Below are 22,705 nucleotides of genomic sequence, written 5' to 3' on the forward strand. Positions count from 1 at the left end.
AAGGAAAAGGAAAAGCAATGATATGAAGTAAATGAAAAGAGACTAAATACAATAAGGAAAAGGAGGAGAGAAGAAGAGAAGAAGGAGGAGAAGCACTAAGAGAGTTTTATTAAGGAAAATGACAACTGACAAAATGCACTTCCCTGTCCTGGAGGAATCTGGAACAAAGAGGCTTTGGCCCACACTTTTATCCCACTATATAATGTTCCTGTTACAAACCCGCCCCTGCTTGCCATAGGCTAACTCCCACAAGTAATTTGCATACATGCCTGCCCCCATCCTAGAGGTTTAAAACACCTCTTTTCTTATGCAATCTTTCGGTTTCTCTTACAAGTGGATTGCCAGAATTTGTATATATATTGCAATACTGAAAATCAAACCCACATATGATACCCGCTCTGAGCCTAAACATTGGGTTTGTTCATCTGTAAACGATTATATTTTTAGTAGAGAGAGTTCAATCACAGTGTAAGCGAGAAGTGTGCATTGCACTACGACCCAACCGTAACATGCAGGCAGGAAAGCTCAGCACATTGTTTTGCCACAGTCATTTAATACTCTGAAAATATGAGACATGCTGTTTAGTTGGAGTATAAAAGGAATTTCTCAGACTATTTGCAAATCTCAATGCAGCAAAGAAAAGGAAAGTCTATTATTCCAAGGCATAAACAACAGGCCAATGCAGAGATGTGGACGGACATCCCAAACAGCTATGAACACTGTAGACAACTCTGGAAAGCATTTGTAGGACACGTGTTATTTTATCGACTTATGACACCATGGGAACTGGCCTGTAAAACAGATTTTGAAAATCTTTATTATAAAATTACTGTGGAAATACGGAGGAGCTTTTACACTTATCTTGGGACAGACTGAAATGCGATTGCATCCATCAATCATCTTAAACGCAGTGCATTTAGCCAGGTTCACCTTACGATAAAGTCTTAACAGATCTTTGATAAGTACCGTAAACAGGTTATCTGTATGCAGCGAAGCAACAGACAGCTGAATGTACGAACTGCTTCATTTGAGAATGTTTGTAATGCCACAATCTTCTAGCACCAATAGCACATAAGACTCTCATACATTACTGATTGAGGAGCCCAACTTCTTCCACAGTGGGGCTATGACCTATTGCTTTACTTAAGCCTCCTGACATCATGACTAACATGCAGTCCTCAAGTCCACAAGTGTCTCTCACAGAAGATCACTAAATACCATGTGGCTATGAACATTCTGATGTTCATTGGATATAGGAGAACCTCATTGTCTTATCACCCAGTCTTGTTTTATTATGGTTTTGTTCCCACTTGTAATGTGCAATGCATCACCATAACAGGACAGCAGAGCACCATCTGCCGGCAGTGCCCCCTAAACCCCCGCATTATTACTTCATGCCCAGGGGGCGGGGCCACAGATTTTGGGAAGTAAAGCTCTGCCCGTAGCTTCCTAGGGATGCTTCAGGGTAGTGTTCCCGCTAGGCTGTTTTAGTGGGGTGCCCTGCCCGATTTTAAAAGGGCAAAATGTGCCCTGCCCTTTTAGTGGCATCCTGCTAAAACAGAATACCCTGAGACCTCCCCTCCCGCGGGTGGGAAAAGTTGTGGTGACATCACTGCCCCGGTGAATAGATGCCATGTGCACGGCATCTATTCACTGTGAGGGGAGAGCTTGGGGGAAGCTCAACACCTCTAGGCACTACCCCAAGTGTGACAAATTGGGCAGGGGGGGGGGGGAGGACCGGTCGCACCCTATCCCCAATCGGCCATGCCCCCTTTTCAGGACCACGCAGAAGCTTTTTAGTGGGAACATTACAGGCAGCTCTAGTGGCTGCCCGGAGCGTCCCATGAACGCTCTGGACAGCTCTGCAGTAGTGCTACTGGCTGCTGAGCGCCGTTCCAGGCACCCTGCTAGCCACATGCAGGCAGCGATGGTGCCGCCCTCAGGGCCCTGCACGACGGCACCACTAGTTAGGCCCTGGTGCAACAGAATATGCTGGCACTATATATATATATATATATATATATAAATGTTCATAAATTATAAAGGTATGGTAGTTCAATCTCCACCTATTCTCTCTCAAAATGGGAAGATAGAAATAAAGAAGTTACACAGACCTGAATCTACAAATGCATAAGCAGACACAGCCTTAGATGCATCTGCTTCTCTTAGAAACAGAGCTGATAATTTGATAAACCCGCAATACCACCCTCAATCCTTGCATGAATGGCCTATCCACAGTTGCTGATCAATAAACAAAGAGTGAAGAGTCTAAAGTCTTTTCCCAGCTAGTTAGCTGCAAAACATTAGCACTGAGGATCATGGCAGTTTGCCATTACTGCATATAAAAATAAAACAGACAAGACCACTTGAGACTTTACATTATAATCCTGCCAAAAGGGGAATTGTTTTGGTCTCCTATAAAATTCTTAATGTGCTCCCTAACTGCAAACTCAAGTCTTGATATCAAGAGAAATATGGCAAAGGAGAGTATCCAAAGTAACTAATACAAGAAAATATATAAATGCATTTAGGAGTGGTGGTTCTCCAATATGTGTACTAGGGCACCACAGATGGTCCTGTTCCAAAGGTTTGCAGACAGCCTCCTCCTCCTCTATCATCATCATTTATTTATATGGTGCCACAATTGTTCCGCAGCGCCTCACAAAGTACATAAACAAAAAGATGACCAGTGACTTACAGTACAATACAATACAATGCAGGACCAGGACATGGATAATATACATTGCTACATTAGCGACCATAACACCCACATAGGCAGCAGAGCATAAGCAACCAAGTGTTAGGTGCCAGGGAGGGGAGTAAGACTGAAGTAAGGAGAAGCACAAGAGGGTAGAGGGCCCTGCACCTGTTTAGGTGCGACACAGATGGGGTAAACTGAGAGGAAGGAACATGTAGCAGCAAGTTAGGAGGACAGCTGGAAGGCATTAATAAAGTAGTGGGTCTTTAGAGTCCATTTGAATGATTATAGAGAGGTGGAGAGTCTGATGGAGGGGGAGAGAGTTCCAGAGGTGGGGAGCAGCACAGGCAAACTCTTGGAGGTGGGAGTGGGAGGAAGGGCGGCGTACATTTGTTGAACAAAGAGGGGTGACAACAGAGTGAAGGGAGATGAGATCAGAGATATAAATGGAAGAGGAATGGGTGCAGGCTTTGTAAGAGTGAGAGAACCTTGAATTAGGTTCTGAAAGGTAAGGTGAGCCAGTGGAGGGCTTGTAGGAGTGGGGAGGCAGATGTAGAGCATTTGGAGAGGAAGATGAGGCTAGCAGCAGCATTGAGGACAGATTGGAGGGGATTTGGGGAGGCAAGATAGGAGGAGGTTACAGTAATCCAATCTGGAGATTATCAGGTTTTAGTAGGATCCTGGGTGAGATTGGGTCTGATCTTGGAAATATTTTTGAGATGGAAACGACAAGACTGCGAGAGGTTCTGGATATGTGGTTTGAAGGAGAGGGATGAGTCCTGGATAACTGCAAGACAGCGCACTTTGGGGCTAAATGAGATAGTTGTGCCATCAATTGATAAAGAAATCGTGGGAAGTGAGGTTATGTGGGAGGATGATTAGCTCAGTCTTAGACATACTGAGTTTAAGAAATCGCTGGGACATCCAGGAAGAGATGGCAGAGAAACAGTTGGAAATACGAGTCAGTAGAGAGGGGGAGAGTTTAGGGGAGGAAAGGTAGACCTGAGTATCATCAGCATAGAGATGATATTGGAGGTCAAAGGAGCTGAGTTCTCCCTCTATACATCATCTCTAGGTGAATAGGAGAGGTCCAAGAACAGAACCTTGGGAAACACCTACTGTAAGAGTCTGTAAGGGGGGGGGGGGGGGAGAGGAGTCATGAGAGGAAACAGAAGGATCGGTCAGAGAGGTAGGAGGACAGCCAGGAGAGAGCAGAGTCACGTAGATCAAGAGTGTGAAAGATTTGCAGCAGGAGAGGGTGGTCCACAGCGCCGAAAGCAGCAGAGAAGTCAAGGAGAATAAGAAGAGTAGTGGCCCTTGGATTTGGCAGCAAGGAGGTCGCTGCTGACTTTCGTGAGGGCAGTTTCAGTGGAGAGAACGGAAGCCAGACTGAAAAATGGTCAAGGAGGGAGTGGGAGGAAAGAAAGGTGGTAAGACTGTTGTAAACAATCGGAGTTTGGAGGCAAAAGGGAGGAGAGAGATGGGTCGGTAGTTAGAGAAAATGTTAGGATCAAGGGTAGGTTTTTTTTAAGAATGGGGGGAGACAAGGGCATGCTTGAATGCACAAGGGACAGTGCCAGATGAGAGGTAGAGATTAAGGAGGTGGGCAAGATGGGAGCAGGCAGAAGGCGAAATGTAGGAGGAGATGGGAGGAGATAGGGTCAAGGGGGAAGGTGGGAGGACTGGATGAGGGCCATGACTTCCTATTGCTTCCCCAACTCCTCCTCAGCTTCTCCTCCACCCCCGAATCCCCCCCCCCCCAACTACAGTATGTCTGTCCTATCATCTTTGTTTCACCACTGAGTATCTGTCAACTATGTGGGTTAGGGTGTGGTTCTTATGCTTTCGAAGTGTTTGGATGTTATGAGAGACATCTTAACACCCATTCATTGCCGTGTGCAACACTGGCAGCAGCGCATGGATTCTGTTCATGAGAGCAGCGGGACAAGCAAATTGGCTAAAATCAAGACAGTCGGGAGGCACAGTATAACACTTCAAATTAAATCAAACTTCATAAAATCGGATGAAAAAAAACAAAAACAATTGCATATACAGTTCTAACAGAAGAAAATTTACACTTTAGGTTTCCTTCTAAGTGGTTGCATGGGAACAGATGTGTGCTTCAAAGTGACTTAATAGATTTACGCTTGATCAATTTTGTCCCCTGGCACTCAAGCAGTTAACGGCCAATTACTGTAAAATACTTCAGATTAATATCCCAGGTGGCAGGGCAGTGCGTAACAGAAAAGCATTGTACAGCAGTGACCAGGTCTAGAGACTTGTTTAACCCTTTTGGTGATGAAGAAAACTGCACCGCTACTCACTGCCAGAATTCCAGCATATGATGAACATAGCAAGATACAGGATGAGCAGCACAATACACGGCAAGGCCACGAAGTGTGACTAATGACTGCTGTCCCCTGGCACAAGTTCCAGCTCATTGCCCAGGAGCAGGTGACGCACAATACAGACATCTACAGCTGTGTGTCCTCACAGTCAAGGCATCAGAGGAACAATTCAAAACCCAGTGAATAGAAATTTATATACAAAGACTGCAGCAAAGCAGGCATCACTCGGCAATTATAACAAGTCAAAGTATGGAAACAGAACAAGAATGTTTGCAGCTAGAAGAACCACAGCACAATAGGAGGTGCACAGATTGCAATCAACACTGACCTAAAAAAAAATATATAATTTTTTTTAAATAGAGAGCAGGCAATGTTAGAGAGCCAAGGGTTTCCCAGCTGGTCCATAGCATCACGGCACAGCAGTTAGGTCAGGCAATCTTTTCAACTAATCACGTAATCCCAAAGAACCAAACACCAACAAGTGAGGAATTCAATTAGCCTCAGGACTTACCGTGTGGTTGCAGCTCCTGGGTTTAACACCCGAAGCTGTACAATTAGCAGCCTGCTTTCTTGAGCTGTAACCCAAAGATTCCAGGATAAGTGCCCGGAGGTACTGTATGGATTAACCGTGGCAAGCCCCGAAAGCACTACTTACTGTGGATTTCTGTTCAAACCTCAGGAAAGTATAAACAGAAATCCGCGTTAAGTGCAGCCATTCGTTAACGCACTGGGGGCTCGTTCCAAGTGTTCCACCATGTACTGACATAAAACTACCATATAGTTATGTTTACACCACTTCTGAGCAATTTTTATGATCATGAACAAAGTGAACTCCAAACTGAAGAAAGTTATGACAGGCATAGGGCCTAGCATCTGTCAGGGTACAGAAAAATAATAGCAGCCACTTTATGAAGAATGGTCACGTTAAAGTTGTACTCAAAAGGTTTCTCAAAAAGGAAGGATTAATGAGAACATGTAACCAAGAACAGCAGTCTCACTCACTGGTAGCAGGCAAGGAAAGCAGTGTCTGATAATCAGTTCCTAGACTCCCCAATGGTGCATGCACACGGCAGATGCTATTTAAAAGCTTTACAAGCATCAGTAGTCACCGTCTCTCAGATATTCCAGGGAATGTTTATAATAGGGAAAATGTTACCCTGGAGGGACAAACAGTCTGCAAATAAAGTCTGAAAGGACATCATGTGCACCACTTGACTGACTTACCTGATCCGATTCTAGAACACTATTGCATATTTAGCTTTGAATGAGACCGCTATTCTGGGTATATATATACGTTTTCATTTCAAACTCCATGTTAGCCATAACAAATGTGTGCACATCGTACTTGTATACCTTCTGGGAATGTTTTTTTTCCTGTCTCTGGTCTGCTGATAGTGTCACCCTTCCCTTCTGTGTCAATTTCTGTCTTTAGGCACAGGTGAGTAAAGTCTAGTGTTTTCAGTAAACTAGCTTAACCACTCACGGTGAGCCCAGATGGACCCTGCAATGCACCACTGGAACCACACACTAGAATAGGCCTTACACAAAGAGGTTCTTCAACTCCAAGTATAGAAGTATGGGCCTCAATTGGTGTCTGAGTTACCTTAGTGTTTCAGGATGCTACCATTCTCAAAGTTCTTCAGGTCACATGGAAACCAAGCCAAAAGGTGCTCTATCAATTCCATAGAGCTTACAACTAGATCATGTATTCCCTCTATTTATTGTGTGTAACATCAAGAGATAAGCAGTAGAAGTCAAAGCGGTGTTTTGGTTTTGGATGAAGGAGGTCATTGGGCAAGCTTCTGAAAGGAATGGATGTACGGTGCCAGACGTAATAAAGGCAGTGTTATCAAAAGCGTCAGCAACCTCCTGGTCATTTATACTTCAGAAGACTATTGAGGCAAAGCAGCAGGGTGGTCATCTCTTCATACCTTTACCAAACATTATCTTCTGGATGTAAAATCTTTTGCAGTTCTCCATTGTATATTCCCACCCATGTCGTCTATTTATGGGGTTTTTTTTGTACAGCTTGGAAATTTCTCAAAGACACCAAAGGATAGCATCTGACTAAGGATTTAACCCATTCCTGATGGTTGTTACCAAGTATTTCACGGAAAATAATTTGAGTTCAGCAAGGCTTCCTCTTTTTGAAATACATTTGGCGAGTGCAGATTTTACAGTAACCACTTTCTTGTAGGGCTGATAATTATATCTGCCGCCTGACCGATTCATTACATCCTGCTGGTCATAACTAGCAAATAAAGGCTAAATTCTAATATAGTTATGTGCTTTGCTCACCTTTCCTAATGAGTTTACTGTTAACTATTAACAGTCTAAGGAGGGTATTTATCAAAGCTTGGAGAGAGATAACATTTTGAAAGATAAGTACTAACCATTTAGCTTCAAACTTACAATTTACAGGCTGAAAAAAAAAAAAAAAAAAAAAAGACAGGAGCTTTCTCTCACAATTTCATCTCTCCCCAAGCGTTGATAAAATATTCCTAAGGGCTCAATCCTATTAGGTGCAATTTTAACAATGTGAGTTTGTTTCATGAAACTTTCATGCACTGAACAAATACATGCACCCAAAAATGCAAGAACCAAATGGAAATTACAATTTGCGGTAGTCGTGGCGAGGGTGTGCGACTTTTCTACAAAAATGCAACCTGGGAGAAGCACATGAAAAAGTGGGGAAACCATCCGGTAAAAAGTTGAAATCAACACTTTTACCTCTAATCTGTAAGTTCTAAAACCCCTCTCCTATTGATGCAACACCTCCCCATACCTGTCCCCCATCATTTACAGCTCCCCATACCTGTCCCCCATCATTTACACCTCCCCATACCAGTCCCCCATCATTTACACCTCCCCATACCAGTCCCCCATCATTTACACCTCCCCATACCAGTCCCCCATCATTTACACCTCCCCATACCAGTCCCCCATCATTTACACCTCCCCATACCTGTCCCCCATCATTTACACCTCCACATACCTGACCCCCATCATTTACACCTCCCCATACCTGACCCCCATCATTTACACCTCCCCATACCAGTCCCCCATCATTTACACCTCCCCATACCAGTCCCCCATCATTTACACCTCCACATACCAGTCCCCCATCATTTACACCTCCACATACCTGTCCCCCATCATTTACACCTCAACATACCTGACCCCCATCATTTACACCTCCACATACCTGACCCCCATCATTTACACCTCCACATACCTCCCCCACATCATTTACACCTCCCCATACCTGCCCCACATCATTTAACCGAATATTGAGCTTTTTAGAGAAACTCACCTGAAAATTGACATGTCTTTATTGGACAAATTATGCTATATAAACCCCTCCAAGTGCATGATTATTCATTGGAAGAGGTGTTCTAGAGGTTGTGCACTGTGGGCCTGATTCATACTTGGGAATAGAGTGAGATATCTCTCTCAACTGATCATCTTGGTGAAACCATGTTGCACTGCAGGTGAGGCAGATTTAAAATGTGCAGAGAGATTTAGATTTGGGAGGAGTGTTTCCAAACTGACATCTAAATTGTAGAGTAATAATAAAGCTGTGCAATATTTGTGGGCTACATGCAAAAGCAGCCAGTATTTACCCCACATGTAAAAAAAAAAAAAAAAAAAAAAATGTATGTATTTTTTACACCCCTTGCATTACAATATGGTTTGTTCAGGTTCACAGTTGAGGAGATAGCTCTCTATTCCCAAGGCTGAATCAGACCTTCAAATAAAGATTTTCCCTACCCTCTCCCCTGCTCAAGGGGGTGCGCACAAAAAAAAAAATAAAAAGGGAACTTCTTCTGAATAAGCAAAGAGTTTGGAATTGGATTGCAAATACAATTCACAATGTGAGTTTGCCATGAAAACGGCTTGCAGGACCCAACTAGCACCTAATAGGAATGAGCCCTTAGATCAGGGATGGGAAATCTCCTGCCCGGGGGCCGTATGAGGCCCTCGGAATCATTTGGTCTGGCTCTCTGAGCTTTTTTCTGCTAGTCTCATCTGGCTAGTAGGGTGCCTAGAATGGCACCCTGCAGCCAGAATCTATGCAGCAGTGCCGCCTTGAGCGCCCTTAGGATGCTTAAGACTAGGGATGAGCGGGTTCGGATTTCTGAAATCTGAACCCCCCCCATCCGAGTCGTATCCGAGTCAGGCTCGACTTTTCCCGCCTGACTCGGAACTGAAATCAAGGCAAAACGTCATCATCCCGCCTTCCGGATCTCGAGGGTTTTGGACTCTATAAAAAGGTCCCCGCGTCTGCGCCATTTCTCACTCCGGCTGTGGACAGTGAAGAGGGAGGGTGGGAGCTTGGGCTGGCTGGGCTGTGTTGTGCTGCTGTTGTCCATAGGGGCTGGCTGGGTTGTGCAATCAGTTGTCCATAGGGGCTGTGTCCACTCCAAAGTCTATAGGGGCTGGCTGGACTGTGTTGTGCAGTGTCCCATTAAGGCTGTAGTCCTAGAGGGGTGCTGTAGTGTTATCCAGAGGGTGATCTGTGCATCAGGGGTGCTCCCCCAAAGTGCACTCCAAAAAAAAAAAAAAATTTTCTGTGTTTGTGAATTGTGCGCGCAGTAGCCGCACGTACATCAACAAAGTAACGCCAAGCGTGCGCCTGTGTCATAAGTAAAGGGCCGACTGCCTTGACCGTTAAAGGGTGCTGTAACCCCCAAAGTGCACTCCAAATAAAATAAAAAAAAATTTTCTGTGTTTGTGAATTGTGTGCACTGTGGCTGCACGTGCATCAACAAAGGAGCAGCGCCAAGCATGCGCCTGTGTCCCATAAGTCTGTTAAAGGGTGGTGTAACCCCCAAAGTGCACTCCACAAAAAATAAACAATTCCTTTTTTTTGTGTGCGAAATGTATGCGCAGTAGCCGCACGTGTATCAACACAGCAGCAGCGCCAAGCGTGCGCCTGTGTCATAAGTCAAGGGCCGGTTTGGACATCTGGTCCGGACTGAAGGACGTGCCAACAATTTCTGACATGTCTTCTGTCACTGCATATGATACTGTCACCATTGACAGAATGGTGGAGGATTACATCGGTGACAGCATTCAAATAGGCATATCAGACAGTCCATCAGTCCATACCTGTACTGGCAGGAAAAAGAGGCAATTTGGAGGCCCCTGTACAAGCTGGCTCTATTTTACCTGAGTTGCCCCCCCTCCAGTGTGTACTCTGAAAGTGTTTAGTGCAGCCGGGAACCTGGTCAGCGAAAGGCGTAGGAGGTTGCTTCCACAATATGTGGAGAAGATGATGTTCATAAAAATGAATTATCAACTCTTCCAGGGAGACCAGCCTCCAGAACGTACAGAGGGACCTGTGGTGGTGAATTCCAGCGGGGACGAATTAATACTCTGAGGATGAGGATGTACACAACACTAAAGAGGGTGAGGAATCGGTGGATGAGGAGGATGAGGGCGACATCTTGCCTCCGTAGAGCCAGTTTGTGCAGGGACAGATTAATTGCCAGCTTGTTTTGTGGGGGCCCAAACGAACCAATCATTTCAGCCACAGTCGTGTGGCAGACCCTGGCACTGAAATGACTGGTTTGTTAAAGTGTGCATGTCCTGTTTATACAACATAAGGGTGGGAGAGAGGGAGGGCCCAAGGACAATTCCATCTTGCACCTCTTTTTTTTCTTCTTTGCATTATGTACTGTTTGGGGCCTAGTTTTTTAAACTGCCATCCTGTCTGCCACTGCAGTGTCACTCCTAGATGGGCAACGTGTTTGTGCTGCCCACTCGTGTCGCTTAGCATAGTCATCCAGCTACCTCGGTGCAACCTTTTGGACATATAAACACTATTGTGAGGTGTTCAGAATAGACTGGAAATGAGTGGAAATGAAGGTTATTAAGGTTAATAATAGCATAGGAGCAGAAAAACCAACACATTCTGTGATTTTAGCTGTTTTTATGCTTTTTTTAAAAAAAAATACAGATCCAAAACACAAAACCCAGAACCCAAAACACGGAAGGGTGGTTTTGGCAAAACCAATCCAGATCCAAAACACTAAGAAATATCCAGATCCAAAACACGAAAAGTGGCCGGTGCACACCCCTACTTCAGACGGTCACACCGCAGCCCTTACAGCTCCCCGAGCATCCACAGGGTCCTCCGGGCATAGTTGTAATCACTGTCAATTGTGGCCCTGCCCCCATGTGACATCACGCAGAGGGGGCGTGGCCTGCACCGGGCCCGCAAATAATGTTATATATCAATATGGCCCTCGACAGAAAAAAAGGTTCCCCACCCCTGCCTTAGATATCTAGAAATAAGCTTTGACTGCTACCATGATCATAGAAGCTCTTTCCAGCAGCACTAACTCCCTCGGTACGTTATTTCCCATCACCAGGGTAATCACACTGCCATAGCCAATCATACTCTAACAGTTTAAGCCACAATCCATCTTTCATTTCACCTCCACAAATCCAGCCTGCCAGTGCAAACAGATTCATGCTGGCAGCTCAGACCCCAACATGAGTGATAAGGAGTCAGTGCTTATATAGCATCCCCATATGCCGACGCTGCCTGTTATAATCGCTTACACTGTTACAGAACCTGCAAATTTCAAGTCTTAGAAGTTTGTTGGTGAGTAAAAGAAAGGACAACCTTAAATTGCCATCTGCAAGTATTGTCTTCCACAGAGTGGGGCAACTTCTTACAATTCTACATACCTCATTTATATTCTCAATGACTGGCATCCACTTACCACCAATCCTGGCATTATATGCAACGCCCACAATACAATAAGAGTTATTGGCAGATGCTGCTACTTCCCCAGCACAGCGGGTACCATGCCTAGAGGGAGAAGAATGGCATAGTTACACTGACTGTGGATTACATACATGATCATATGTCCTTTGCCAAGCACAGACTTGTACTGTACATTTTCAATACATTTCCTAACAGGACTGTACTACAGGCAAAAGCTATTAATCTCAGTATGCCCATCAACACTGCCCATCCCTGCTCTACAACACGTGCTTTCTGTGCCCTACTGCTAACATGTCATAGCCTCTTAAAGCCAATGAGCACTGTAAATGTTCCTGTATAGAAAACAGCTAGTGTGTTGAGACGATGAAGAAAAAGCCGATTATGCATTTGTGATGGATGTTAGGCCAGAGAAAAGCAAATTGTGATTAATCGTAAATTGAAGCAATACAAGTTTCAGCATTCCAACGCGACCATTGCTAAGGTGCCAAATATAGGCTACTTCAGTTTAACGTTCTTTTGCCCAACCTATGAGTGGTAATGATTATATTAATGTGACATACAGTACAATACAATGCAGGACAAAGACAAGGTTTATATACATTGCTGCATTAGGGATCATAACACTCAAATAAGCAACAGGGTGTAAGCAAAAAAGTGTTAGGTGCCCTGATGGGGAGTAAGGAGTATAAGTAAGGAGAAGGGACAAGAGGGTAGAGGGCCCTGCCTGTGAGAGCTTACATTCTAAAGAATGAACAAGACCATAAAGAAAAAGCTTACTCTACTGTTTATTTTCACACATTCCAGTACTCAATGGCCCATCAGCTTTTGTAAGCGAGCAAATCACTAAGCCTACAACTAATCACTAAAATAATAGACTAACCCCAATCACCATGTCAGGCAGGACTTGTGTAAAATACTACTTAAGAAAAACTGAAACCAACGCACTTATTTTCATTGCTGGCATCATATCTTGGACTTGGGTCCTGGTCATCCCCATTCACATCATGGCTTGCAAAGGGATCCTAAGAGAAAGCAATGCAGTGTGAGTCTTTCAAAGCACTGTGATCACCGGCACTGTGGCTGCCTACACGCGGCTACAGCAACACCCCGGCAAACACACCAGCTGAGACCGCACTGGCTTGTGCGGTCAACTGAACAGTCCCCTGCTGAGGCGGACATATAGCCACAGCAGAAGGCTGAAAACATCCCGCAGCCGGCACTTGTCTCACGCTCTCTCCACGGGACACCGCCGCTACCCTCCATACACGGCACCAGTAGCATCCCAGCAATTACATCTGCTGAGACCACACGGGACCTTGCGGTTACAAGAGCCCACACCCACCAAGGCGGATGACAGCTACAGCAGCCGACTGCAATACCACACAGCCGCCAATTACACCACGCTCCTACCAGTAGGTCAGCTTTCTACTCTCCAGTGTGGGACGCCGCTATTAGGGGGTGCCCCAGCACTGTCACACCCTATACTCTCAGTTAATAAGTCTGTAGACCATAGGTCCAGCAGGGGACACATATTGGTCAAGAACGGTACGGTTAGGAGCCCTGTCAAAGGGTCGACTTATCTCCCCACTGAGCCACACCACTACCAATGTCGCAACAGGGATCAGTCACAGACTGCACCGAATAAGACTGCAATCCTGGACATTATTCTATAAAACAAATTGACTAGCCTTGAGAAGCATTGTGTCTACTCCAATAAAGAGGTCTGGTCCTGTACATTTATACACGCCTGCCCCACCAGTCACATTTCAGGTACATACTATATTCCCATTTACCCCCATTGTTCTCCCAGATCCAGCACTCTACCATCATCCCTCGACATTTGGCATCGGCCCCCAACCCTGCATCAGCACCAGACCTGACATCCCCCTTTTTCTGTTGACCCACAGTAGGACCGGACACCCCTACTTCACAGTGCTGCACTCGTAGACTCATCCCCTCCACTCCCCCTTGTGTCTTTACCTCTCCCCCATCTGCCCAAACCTCCCTTTCCCACTCCCCCATCTGCCCAAACCTCCCTTTCCCACTCCCCCACCCCCTTTTTCCCTTAACACTTCACCACACCTATGCAACGCAGCTCACCTCCAAATATTCCACAAACAGGATTCAGTTCATAAAAAAAAAGTAATAATTTAAATGAAAATCTCAACACTGTATGAATAAAGACTTTGATGATGACAACACTACATACTCTGGGACACACACTTTGTACATACAAACCCCTTGGAGAACAGGTGCCACTATATCCTGGGCACTTCCTATATTTACCTATTGCGTGACCCAACAGCAGATCAATTTGGTTGATGTTCAGAAGAAGAGGACTAATCCATAGGAATTTAATATATTCATAGAGAACTGACCAGCTGTCCCTGTAATATGTATTGTACATCAACTGCCGAAGCAGCACTTCACATAGTACATCCATGAAAACCTATGGTCCTGCTTGATCATTGGGGATTTGGGAGCCCTATGTCTGGGGTCCCATTATTTGCTGCTTTATTCACTCCTCTTGGTTAATGGTTAGTACTCCAGGGATTGATACACTGGAGTACGCTGAATGAATACAAAAAGTACTGCAAGTGTAATACATGCCTGCCAGTCCAATCCAATTTATACATATGCTGTTCTCATTGTATTAAACATTCTCCAGGGTGTTCAGATAAGGATATAAATATTTTTTTTATACTAATATACACATCATGCAAGGGATTGTAGATGCTGGAGGTCAGCAGCATGCCTTGGCCTGAGCTGTCACATACTCACATAGTTGTGAATGAGATCTGGGTGATTTCTTTCCACGCCATCATCCAAAATACTGACCACCACGTTCTTGCCAGTGTAACCTCTCTGCCAAGCAGCCATGACATTCATTTCTGACCTGCATCGGCTTCTCTTATCCCCACAATGCTGCACAACAGTGACAGATAGATTAGGTCAGACATGCAAAGTTGCTCCTGGAAAACCTGTTTTAAGGTAACAGCCATCACAGTCTGTGCCTAGCAGCATCGCTTCTCACCCTTTATGATGGATGCAAGTTAAAAAGGCAACAGAAATATATTTCGATCATGTCGACTTGCAGCTTTATGTTGGCGGTCGTAGCCCTCTATATTGCATGGGTCAGGCACAAATACTTGTGTTGTACTAAAGAGAGCTTACCACAAATGCATGCATTTTCCTTATTTTATGTAAATGATGTGGCTTTTGTACAGGCTTTTACATAAGCTAAAGTATACTTTTGTTCTTTTCTGTAGCTCGCGGCAAAGCAGGACATTCACGACTATGAAAAACATCAGCGTTAATTGGGAAAAGGACAATAGGAATTCAGATCTCAAAGTATTCATTCTACAAAACAGGGACTCCATATACAGTACATGTACCCAGAGGATAAGCCAAATGCAGACTGTTACACTGCACTAAACCTGTCCTACTATAAATTCCACCACGTTCAGTCTCACAAGAAAGAAAGCATTTTTATATTTTACTTCTTGTTTGAAGTTCTCTCCATAAAAGCACATAATGCGTAGTTATGGGGCAGTCAATTGATCTGCACTCTAGGACATAGATGACGACTCATCTGGCTCCCAGGAGTGAGAATCTGTAGGTCACCAAAAAACACTGCACTGGGCACAATACTTACCAGGTACCACATGTTAGACCAGATGGGGTCATTAAAGTACATAAGGTTGGGATCTGCTCGAATGTGTCGCTTAACCCTCTTCTTCACTTGCTGCTGCTGCAGCCACTCTACCTGTAGAGAAAAGACAGACCTAAGAGCTAGTAATATACCTGTACAAGAAAACCACACAAGCAAAATACAGTAACATTCACCAATCAAATACTGGTTATCCAATTTTCTTTTATAAAAAAAAAAAAAGAGCAGAATCCTACCCAGTGGTCTCAGACTACTCAAATCACAATTGTAGATGAAATATAAGACAAACTAACGCTGTGGATCAATCATCAAGTCAAAAACCATTTTAACAACCTTGTTTGCATACATAACCAATGTCAGAGCAATAGTGATGCCAAGCAAACTCTCCTCGCTCGGACAGGCCACAAGACTGGCTTCCCGACATCACAGGACTCTGACTAGACTGGAAATTACGGAAATGTGAAATACGGTCTGAAACTCACTAAATGCAGCTTCTCGGAGCAGTTACTAACCCCATTAGTCTCTATAAAAACAGACTTAAAATAGAAAGCTATAAATAGTCTGTAGCGTTACATTTATGTCCACCCACATGCCTCACGCTGTCTGCACCAACTACTGCATGAAGCCGCTCGCTAGTTTCAGAACAGACATTTAACAGCCAAGGGTGGCGTCAAGTGTCATCACAAACTATAAAAATTAAAAACACTGCCATATCTTCCAAACCCAGCCTAAAAAATGTCATATGTTAAAGTCCTTCTGCAAAAGTCACTGTAGCGGAGTGCCGTGGAGTTCAGGAACTATAAAGGAGAAGTCACAGAAAATAGAGAGGATGAGGAAGACCAGTGGTTGTTAAAGTATCACATGGATTGTTGTGAATTTACAACTCATGTTAGTTGTGTAATATACTGTAGGGGTTGATGTATCAAGCTGTGAAAAAGTGGACCAGTGGAGAAGTTACCCATAGCAGCCAATCAGCATGTACCTATCATTTTTCAGAACGTACTTCATAAATGCATCCTTAAAGCGGATTGGTTTGGTATGGGTAACTTCTACACTTTTCACTGCTCGATACATTAACCACAAAGTTATAGGAGTCATGCAGAACTGCCACTTTTAGGCTAAAGAAAGCAAATCACTGAAACCACAAAAACGCTTACCAAATAATGAACAACAGTGTTTGCATACGTACTGGTTAGACTGGTGATGCAGGAACCCGTGCTATGTTGACAGATATTGACTGGTTTTGTTTTTTTTGACCACTAAAGGGAATTAAATGTAATTTTAAACTGTTTTGATATCAAATAGTTCATATGTAATCCAGTTTTACTACTGTGGCTCATCCAACTTGCCATTGTGATCCCTAAATGTGCCCTGACGCACCGTTTGGAAATCTGTGGCTTGCACACCATTTTTATTTTGACCCAAAAATATATGCATCTTCCTTTCAAGTTATTGTGGATCCCTTGGGTGGCCGTCTTCATGTTATGTGTTGTTCTGTCGGCAGCCCCCTGATCCTTCTATCCCTGCTAGTAGAGAAAACCTGCATGAAATGGTCAATAGTCTGCAGGTTTCCTTTTTCCAGCCAGCTCCCTGACATGGGAAGAGCACAGTTTGACACGAGGTTAACATTCGTGTGTCACAATACAAGTATTAATGTACTGTGCCATCTGTCACAGTCTGCAGAAGCATTAGTCAGAGGGACCGTTCTACTCACAGTAGATGTAATATAGCCAATGCAGGTATTTATTGCATCTCACTGAAATCAGTTTTGTTTATCAGTGAATGTAATCGCTAGAAGCAATAGCTGCATTCAGTGTCTGTCAGCAACTTCCGCTGCTACCAACAGCCCCTGTGACAGTGGAGGATTTTTTATTATAATTATGTATAAATAATTTAATACCTAAGCTAAATGAAAACATAAGCAAGTACGCCAACTCTGACATCGGTATTTACAAATTTGTATATAGGCGTATAATAGCACTGCAGCTTACAGAAGCCAGAATAGCTTTCCATTGATCGCATTTCCTGAACATTAACAGGGCGCTATTGCAAGCAGCACATTGCAACTAACGTGATCTGACAATCTTTGTTGTTTTATCGAATTTACAGAACATGCAGCTTTAGTGACTCCATTGTTTCTGCATTACAGTCTTCTCAGGAGGCTGCAGATTTGTGGGTGACCCACCTGATCATTATATACTCCTATACAAACCAATCATTGATCAGCAGCAATGGATGGAATGGGAATCTAGTTTCAAACAGTACACTAGAGTTTAGAATATTGCCTGCCAGCTGGATGGGAAACAATGGTACAATATTCTGCCTTCATTGTCTCATTCCGGTTTCAGTGCATAAAAATAAATTTATAATGTTGGTGTCTCAGGTCCGATTTAGACCGGATATCCAACTGCAGTATACATAACTGGGCTTTTCCACACCGCACTGTAAGATGCAGCCACATGTCGTGTTTTGTATAACTTGCACCTGGAGTGTCGGATAGGGAACATGCCAGAGCAATGGTAAGGGGGAGATAGATTTACTTTATTTATACAAACTCCATTTCACTAGGATTTCAGCTCTGAGCTGATCCGGTAGAGTCTGGTTTTACTTTAAGACAGGGGACTGTACCAATGCAATTATCCCCATTATAGTGGACAGCAGGACTGGGAAAAGGTCACCCAGTGTTTCTTATATTAAATCAAAACTATTTCAACAAACAGTTATAAATACTGAAAGGAGTAAGTCCGATGCAGAAAAAAAAAAAAAAAAAACCCATCGGGTACACTTTGCCATAGATGGCAGAAAACCATTGGCTCTCTGCCATCGATGGCAAAACCAACCACCATCAGTAGTATACCATCGATATTTGTAAACTATTGATGGTCATCCGTAGTTCTGTCCCATAACTGGGCTGTTTACAGTATATTCAGAGAGACATGGCAGCTCTCAGTCACCAGTTTAATATCATTTATGTTTTCTGGCACAGTCCAGATGCTGTGAATACAAATAACACTCCCATGGCACTACAGGGCCGATTTCATTCAGCACGAGGTTGCTATCTGCAGCTATGCATATTTCAGGCCACCATGTTTCGGAAATCATGCTTGGACTTCTATAGATGTGAGCTAAAACAAGTGAGATTTCCCTGTCCAGGTATCTTGCATTGTATTAAGCGCCGTACACACGGAGCGAATTAACGATCAGACAATGATTAGATGATCGTTCTGCATGTGCTGGATCGAACATCCAGCACATGCAGCAACCCCCCCCCCAACTATTATATAGTAAACAGGTTAACTTGGTCGATCTCAACCATGTTGGCCTGCACGCACGGGTGATGGTCGATATCTATATCGACCATTCGTGCCCGCGCATCGTCCATCGTTTGAGGGGGTCAGAAACCAGAAGATATGAACGATAACGATATAGTGAATATTGTCCGGTTTAATCGTACAGTGTGTACGCAGCATTAGCCCACAAAATTCTTACAGAACCAAACAGCTCCTTGAGTTGCCCTTTATATTTCGTAGCAAAACCCCATGAATCAAAATACCACTCTCCATAATCCTTATTTATTTATTTATTAACAGTTTCTTATATAGCGCAGCATATTCCGTTGCACTTTACAAATGGAAACATTGATAGAACAAAACAGGGTAACATCTGAGAAGACTACTGTACATATTTGTAACCAGTGAAATGAGCTACATGAAATTAGTTATCGGTAATACCAGCCTGATGGGGAATACAAGATGGAATTTGATACCAATATTTCATAATGATGATTTCTGTGGACATGTGAATATGCTCATACTATTATATATTATTGGATGTAATATACCTCATGTTAAAATAAAAATTCCTCTGCTTGCTTCCTGGAATCTTGGTGCAACCATAGCTCATCTGAGTTAACCAACTTCTTATGTTAACCTACCTCTAACGTTTATTCTCGTTCTCTCTTGTGGTTCCCTTCCCTTGTCTACAGCACTGAGCCCCACTTTTTCCTTCAGACATCCCTTAAAAGTCTGTTGCTTTTCGGTCTGCTCTTTTCTGTAGAGCTCTCCCCTCTCAGCCTCCTTATTACACTTACCCCAATGATTACAACACTTTAAAACTTCCTCTCCTAGAAGGCTTGACGTTTCAATGATACTCTTCTTCCTTATCTGTTTCATCGCACACTTTCCCTCTTATTCACCAGTGTTTCTTGCCTTAATGAAATCTGCTCTGTACTTAGTTATCCCTTGTTTCTTTAAATTTTTTTTTTTTCTTACTGGAAAAAAAACAAAATTTTCCCAATGGACATCTTAATATACTCCCACCATCACATCTCTCAAAACCCATGTTTCACAGTTTTTTTACCCCTCTTGTTCCTTTGAGTACTCCAATATTTCATCCCAATAGCTACAGATGTGTCCACATACATCTTTCCTCTGTGCGCTACAAGTCGCATTAAACATAACACGCGAGTGCCATGCCACTCTGTAGCACAGAGCATTTTTCATGCAACTTACCTTAACATGCATCTTATTTGCAAAGTAATGTGAATAGGACACAAGCAGCTTCTGCCGATTACAATGATATGCTGCATGCCTATATTCTGTGTACAACTGCGGATGTATCCGACGGCGAAATGCTACGTCAGTGTCAGCGGCTGTGACACTAACGTAGCATTTTGCATGCAGATACGTCCTCAGTTGCCCACAGAATATAGGCATGCAGCATATCATTTTAATCCGCACAAGCGGCTTGTGTCCTATTTGCATGACTTAGAGAGAATAAGACATTTGAAGAAACGTTGCATGAATAGACTACAGAGTCACAACACTGTGTGGCGCTTCTAGAAGGTCTGTTTAACGCACAAGGAAGATGTGCAGTACTGTGCAAAAGTTTTAGGCAGGTGTGGAAAAAATGCTCCAAAAAGTAAGAATGCTTTGAAAAATAGATTGTTCGTGGTACAAACTGCCTTCTGTTACAGCCAAATATTTCACATTTTGACTCATCAGTCCAGAGCACCTGCTGCCATTTTTCTGCACCCTGGTTCCTATGTTTTAGTGCATAGTTGAGTCACTTGGCCTTGTTTCCACATCGAAGGTATGGCTTTTGGCCGCAATTCTTCCATGAAGACCACTGCTGGCCAGACTTCACCGAACAGTAGATGGGTGTACCTGGGTCCCACTGGCTTCTGCCAGTTATGAACAGAATGGCTGGAGAGTGCGACAATAATGAGTGTCTGCAGACAACAGTGAAGCATGGTGGAGGTTCCCTGCAAATGTGGGGCTGCATTTCAGCAAATGGAGTTGGGGATTTGGTCAGGATTAATGGTGTCCTGCTGAGAAATACAGGCAGGTATTTATCCATCATGTAATACCATCAGGGAGGCGTCCGATTGGCTCCAAATGTATTCTACAGCAGGACAACGACCCCAAACATACAGCTAATGGCAATAAGAGCTATCTTCAGCGTAAAGAAGAACAAGGAGTCCTGGTGATATGGCCTCCACAGAGCCCTGATCTCAACATCAAGTCTGTCTGGGATTACATTAAGAGACAGAAGGATTTGAGCAAGACTACATTCACAGAAGATCTGTGGTTAGTTCTCAAAGATGTATGGAACAACCTCCCTGCCGCATTCCTTCAAAAACTGTGTGCAAGTGTACCTAAAGAATTGATGCCGTTTTGAAGGCAAAGGGTGGTAACACCAAATATTAATTTGATTTAGATTTCGCTTCTGTTCATTCACTTTGCATTTTGTTAATTGATAAAATTAAACTTCCATTTTTGAAAGTATTCTTACTTTGCAGCATTTTTTCCACACCTGCCTAAAACTTTTGCACAGTGCTGTATTTGGACACACTTATTGCTTCTCTTTTCCTAAGGGTCTTCTAAGCAGTGTGTATGCTGGATACACACTAGGCTATTTTATGAACGATTTGTCCAATTCTAACGCATCGGAACAACAAATCGTTCATATCGTCCAGTGTGTATGCACTAGGTCACAGACGATGCCTGCTCCTGCGCGTTGTCAGTGACATCATTCGACGGACAATGTTGTTAGCATGGCCCCCGGCATCCTTCCTTCTCTGCCGGCATTGGCAAGTGTGCATGCACTTGCCGATGCTGGCACCCCCGCTGGGTCCCGTGCCTAGCGACATGGCGCTGGATACACATCGATTAGTATACCGAGCTTTAGTCAGCTGTTCAACTGGTTCTAAAAGCAGACTGGTCTATCCAGAGGGACCAGCTGGAGGCAAACAACTACTGCTTGTTAATACCACTTATACTACTCAGTACCATCGGTTTTGTATGTAATAGTATTGCAGTTAAACTGACCAGGTACCAAGTTATGTTTAAAAGTGTTGGTGCCCTGACTACCTATAATTATTGCTTGAATAAGAGAAGACTTTGAAAGAGGGATGATTGAATCAGTTTCAAAGGGTCCTACCAAACATGCACCAATAGAGGGCCCGATTCAGAAATGTACGCTGACTTAATGGTTACCACACATCTCCGATGTTTTGTATTCTGCTCATGTGCAGGACCCATTTTGCACATGTGCACAGAGTTACCCCAAAGCATCTACCCGATTGACAGGCAAATACATTTGGGGAGCAGTGCAGAGGCGGGGAAGGCCTGTGTTCCTGGTAATGAGGGCAGGTCGCCCCTATTTTCTGAGAGTGCCGAGGCCAGGCTCTGCCTCCATGGACGCAGACTTCCTGGCCTCGCAAATCGCCAGGACCAGATTGTTCTTATGATAATCCCAGGTTGAGATCTCGGTCGCAGTGCAGAGAGCACTCAGATGCAGCAAGGAGGCATCGGTTTCCTACAGACACCTCCTGCTGCATTTGAAATTTGTAAAGCCGCTTGTGTGTATCGGTGAATTTCCATCCATCTCTGAATCAGGCCTAGTCTCACACAGCCACATTGTTAGCTTGAAAAAAAAAAAAAATGTGGATCTCCATATGTATTCAGTCGGCCACATACCATCCCTATACATCCTCTTGTGAAAGTAGCCACCATTTTCAGCAAGCATTTGATCCAGCTGTATCTTTAGTGCAAAAAAAAACCCAGCCAAAATCAGCTGGATCTCGGCACACTTATTTCTGAATAAGTTGCAACAGGTCTCCAGAACGCACTTATACTACAAGCAAAAGCCCCTTTGCCACTTAGTTACTTATTTAGCCACAAGCTGAGATACTGTACATCTCAGCTGTGCGCTATGGATCAAGTCCTTGGTGTCCAAGACAGCTAAAC

The 22,705-nt window shown here is 43.9% G+C and overlaps 1 protein-coding gene across 1 annotated transcript in view; it reads right to left on the reverse strand.

Moving 5' to 3' along the window:
* The window catches only part of PCSK6 (proprotein convertase subtilisin/kexin type 6), a 205,087-nt gene that overhangs the window by 96,314 nt on the left and 86,068 nt on the right, over positions 1-22,705 (reverse strand). Inside the window, exons 3-6 of the mRNA XM_088452719.1 lie at positions 15,441-15,551; positions 14,567-14,710; positions 12,731-12,807; positions 11,781-11,869 (exon numbers count right to left, since the gene is read on the reverse strand). Coding sequence (XP_088308845.1) covers positions 11,781-11,869; positions 12,731-12,807; positions 14,567-14,710; positions 15,441-15,551 — 421 coding nt within the window. The remainder of the gene's footprint in view (positions 1-11,780; positions 11,870-12,730; positions 12,808-14,566; positions 14,711-15,440; positions 15,552-22,705) is intronic.

The sequence above is a fragment of the Taudactylus pleione genome, unplaced genomic scaffold, assembly GCF_031769625.1.
Source record: "Taudactylus pleione unplaced genomic scaffold, aTauple2 ptg000556l, whole genome shotgun sequence".
Classification (NCBI taxonomy): Eukaryota; Metazoa; Chordata; class Amphibia; order Anura; family Myobatrachidae; genus Taudactylus; species Taudactylus pleione.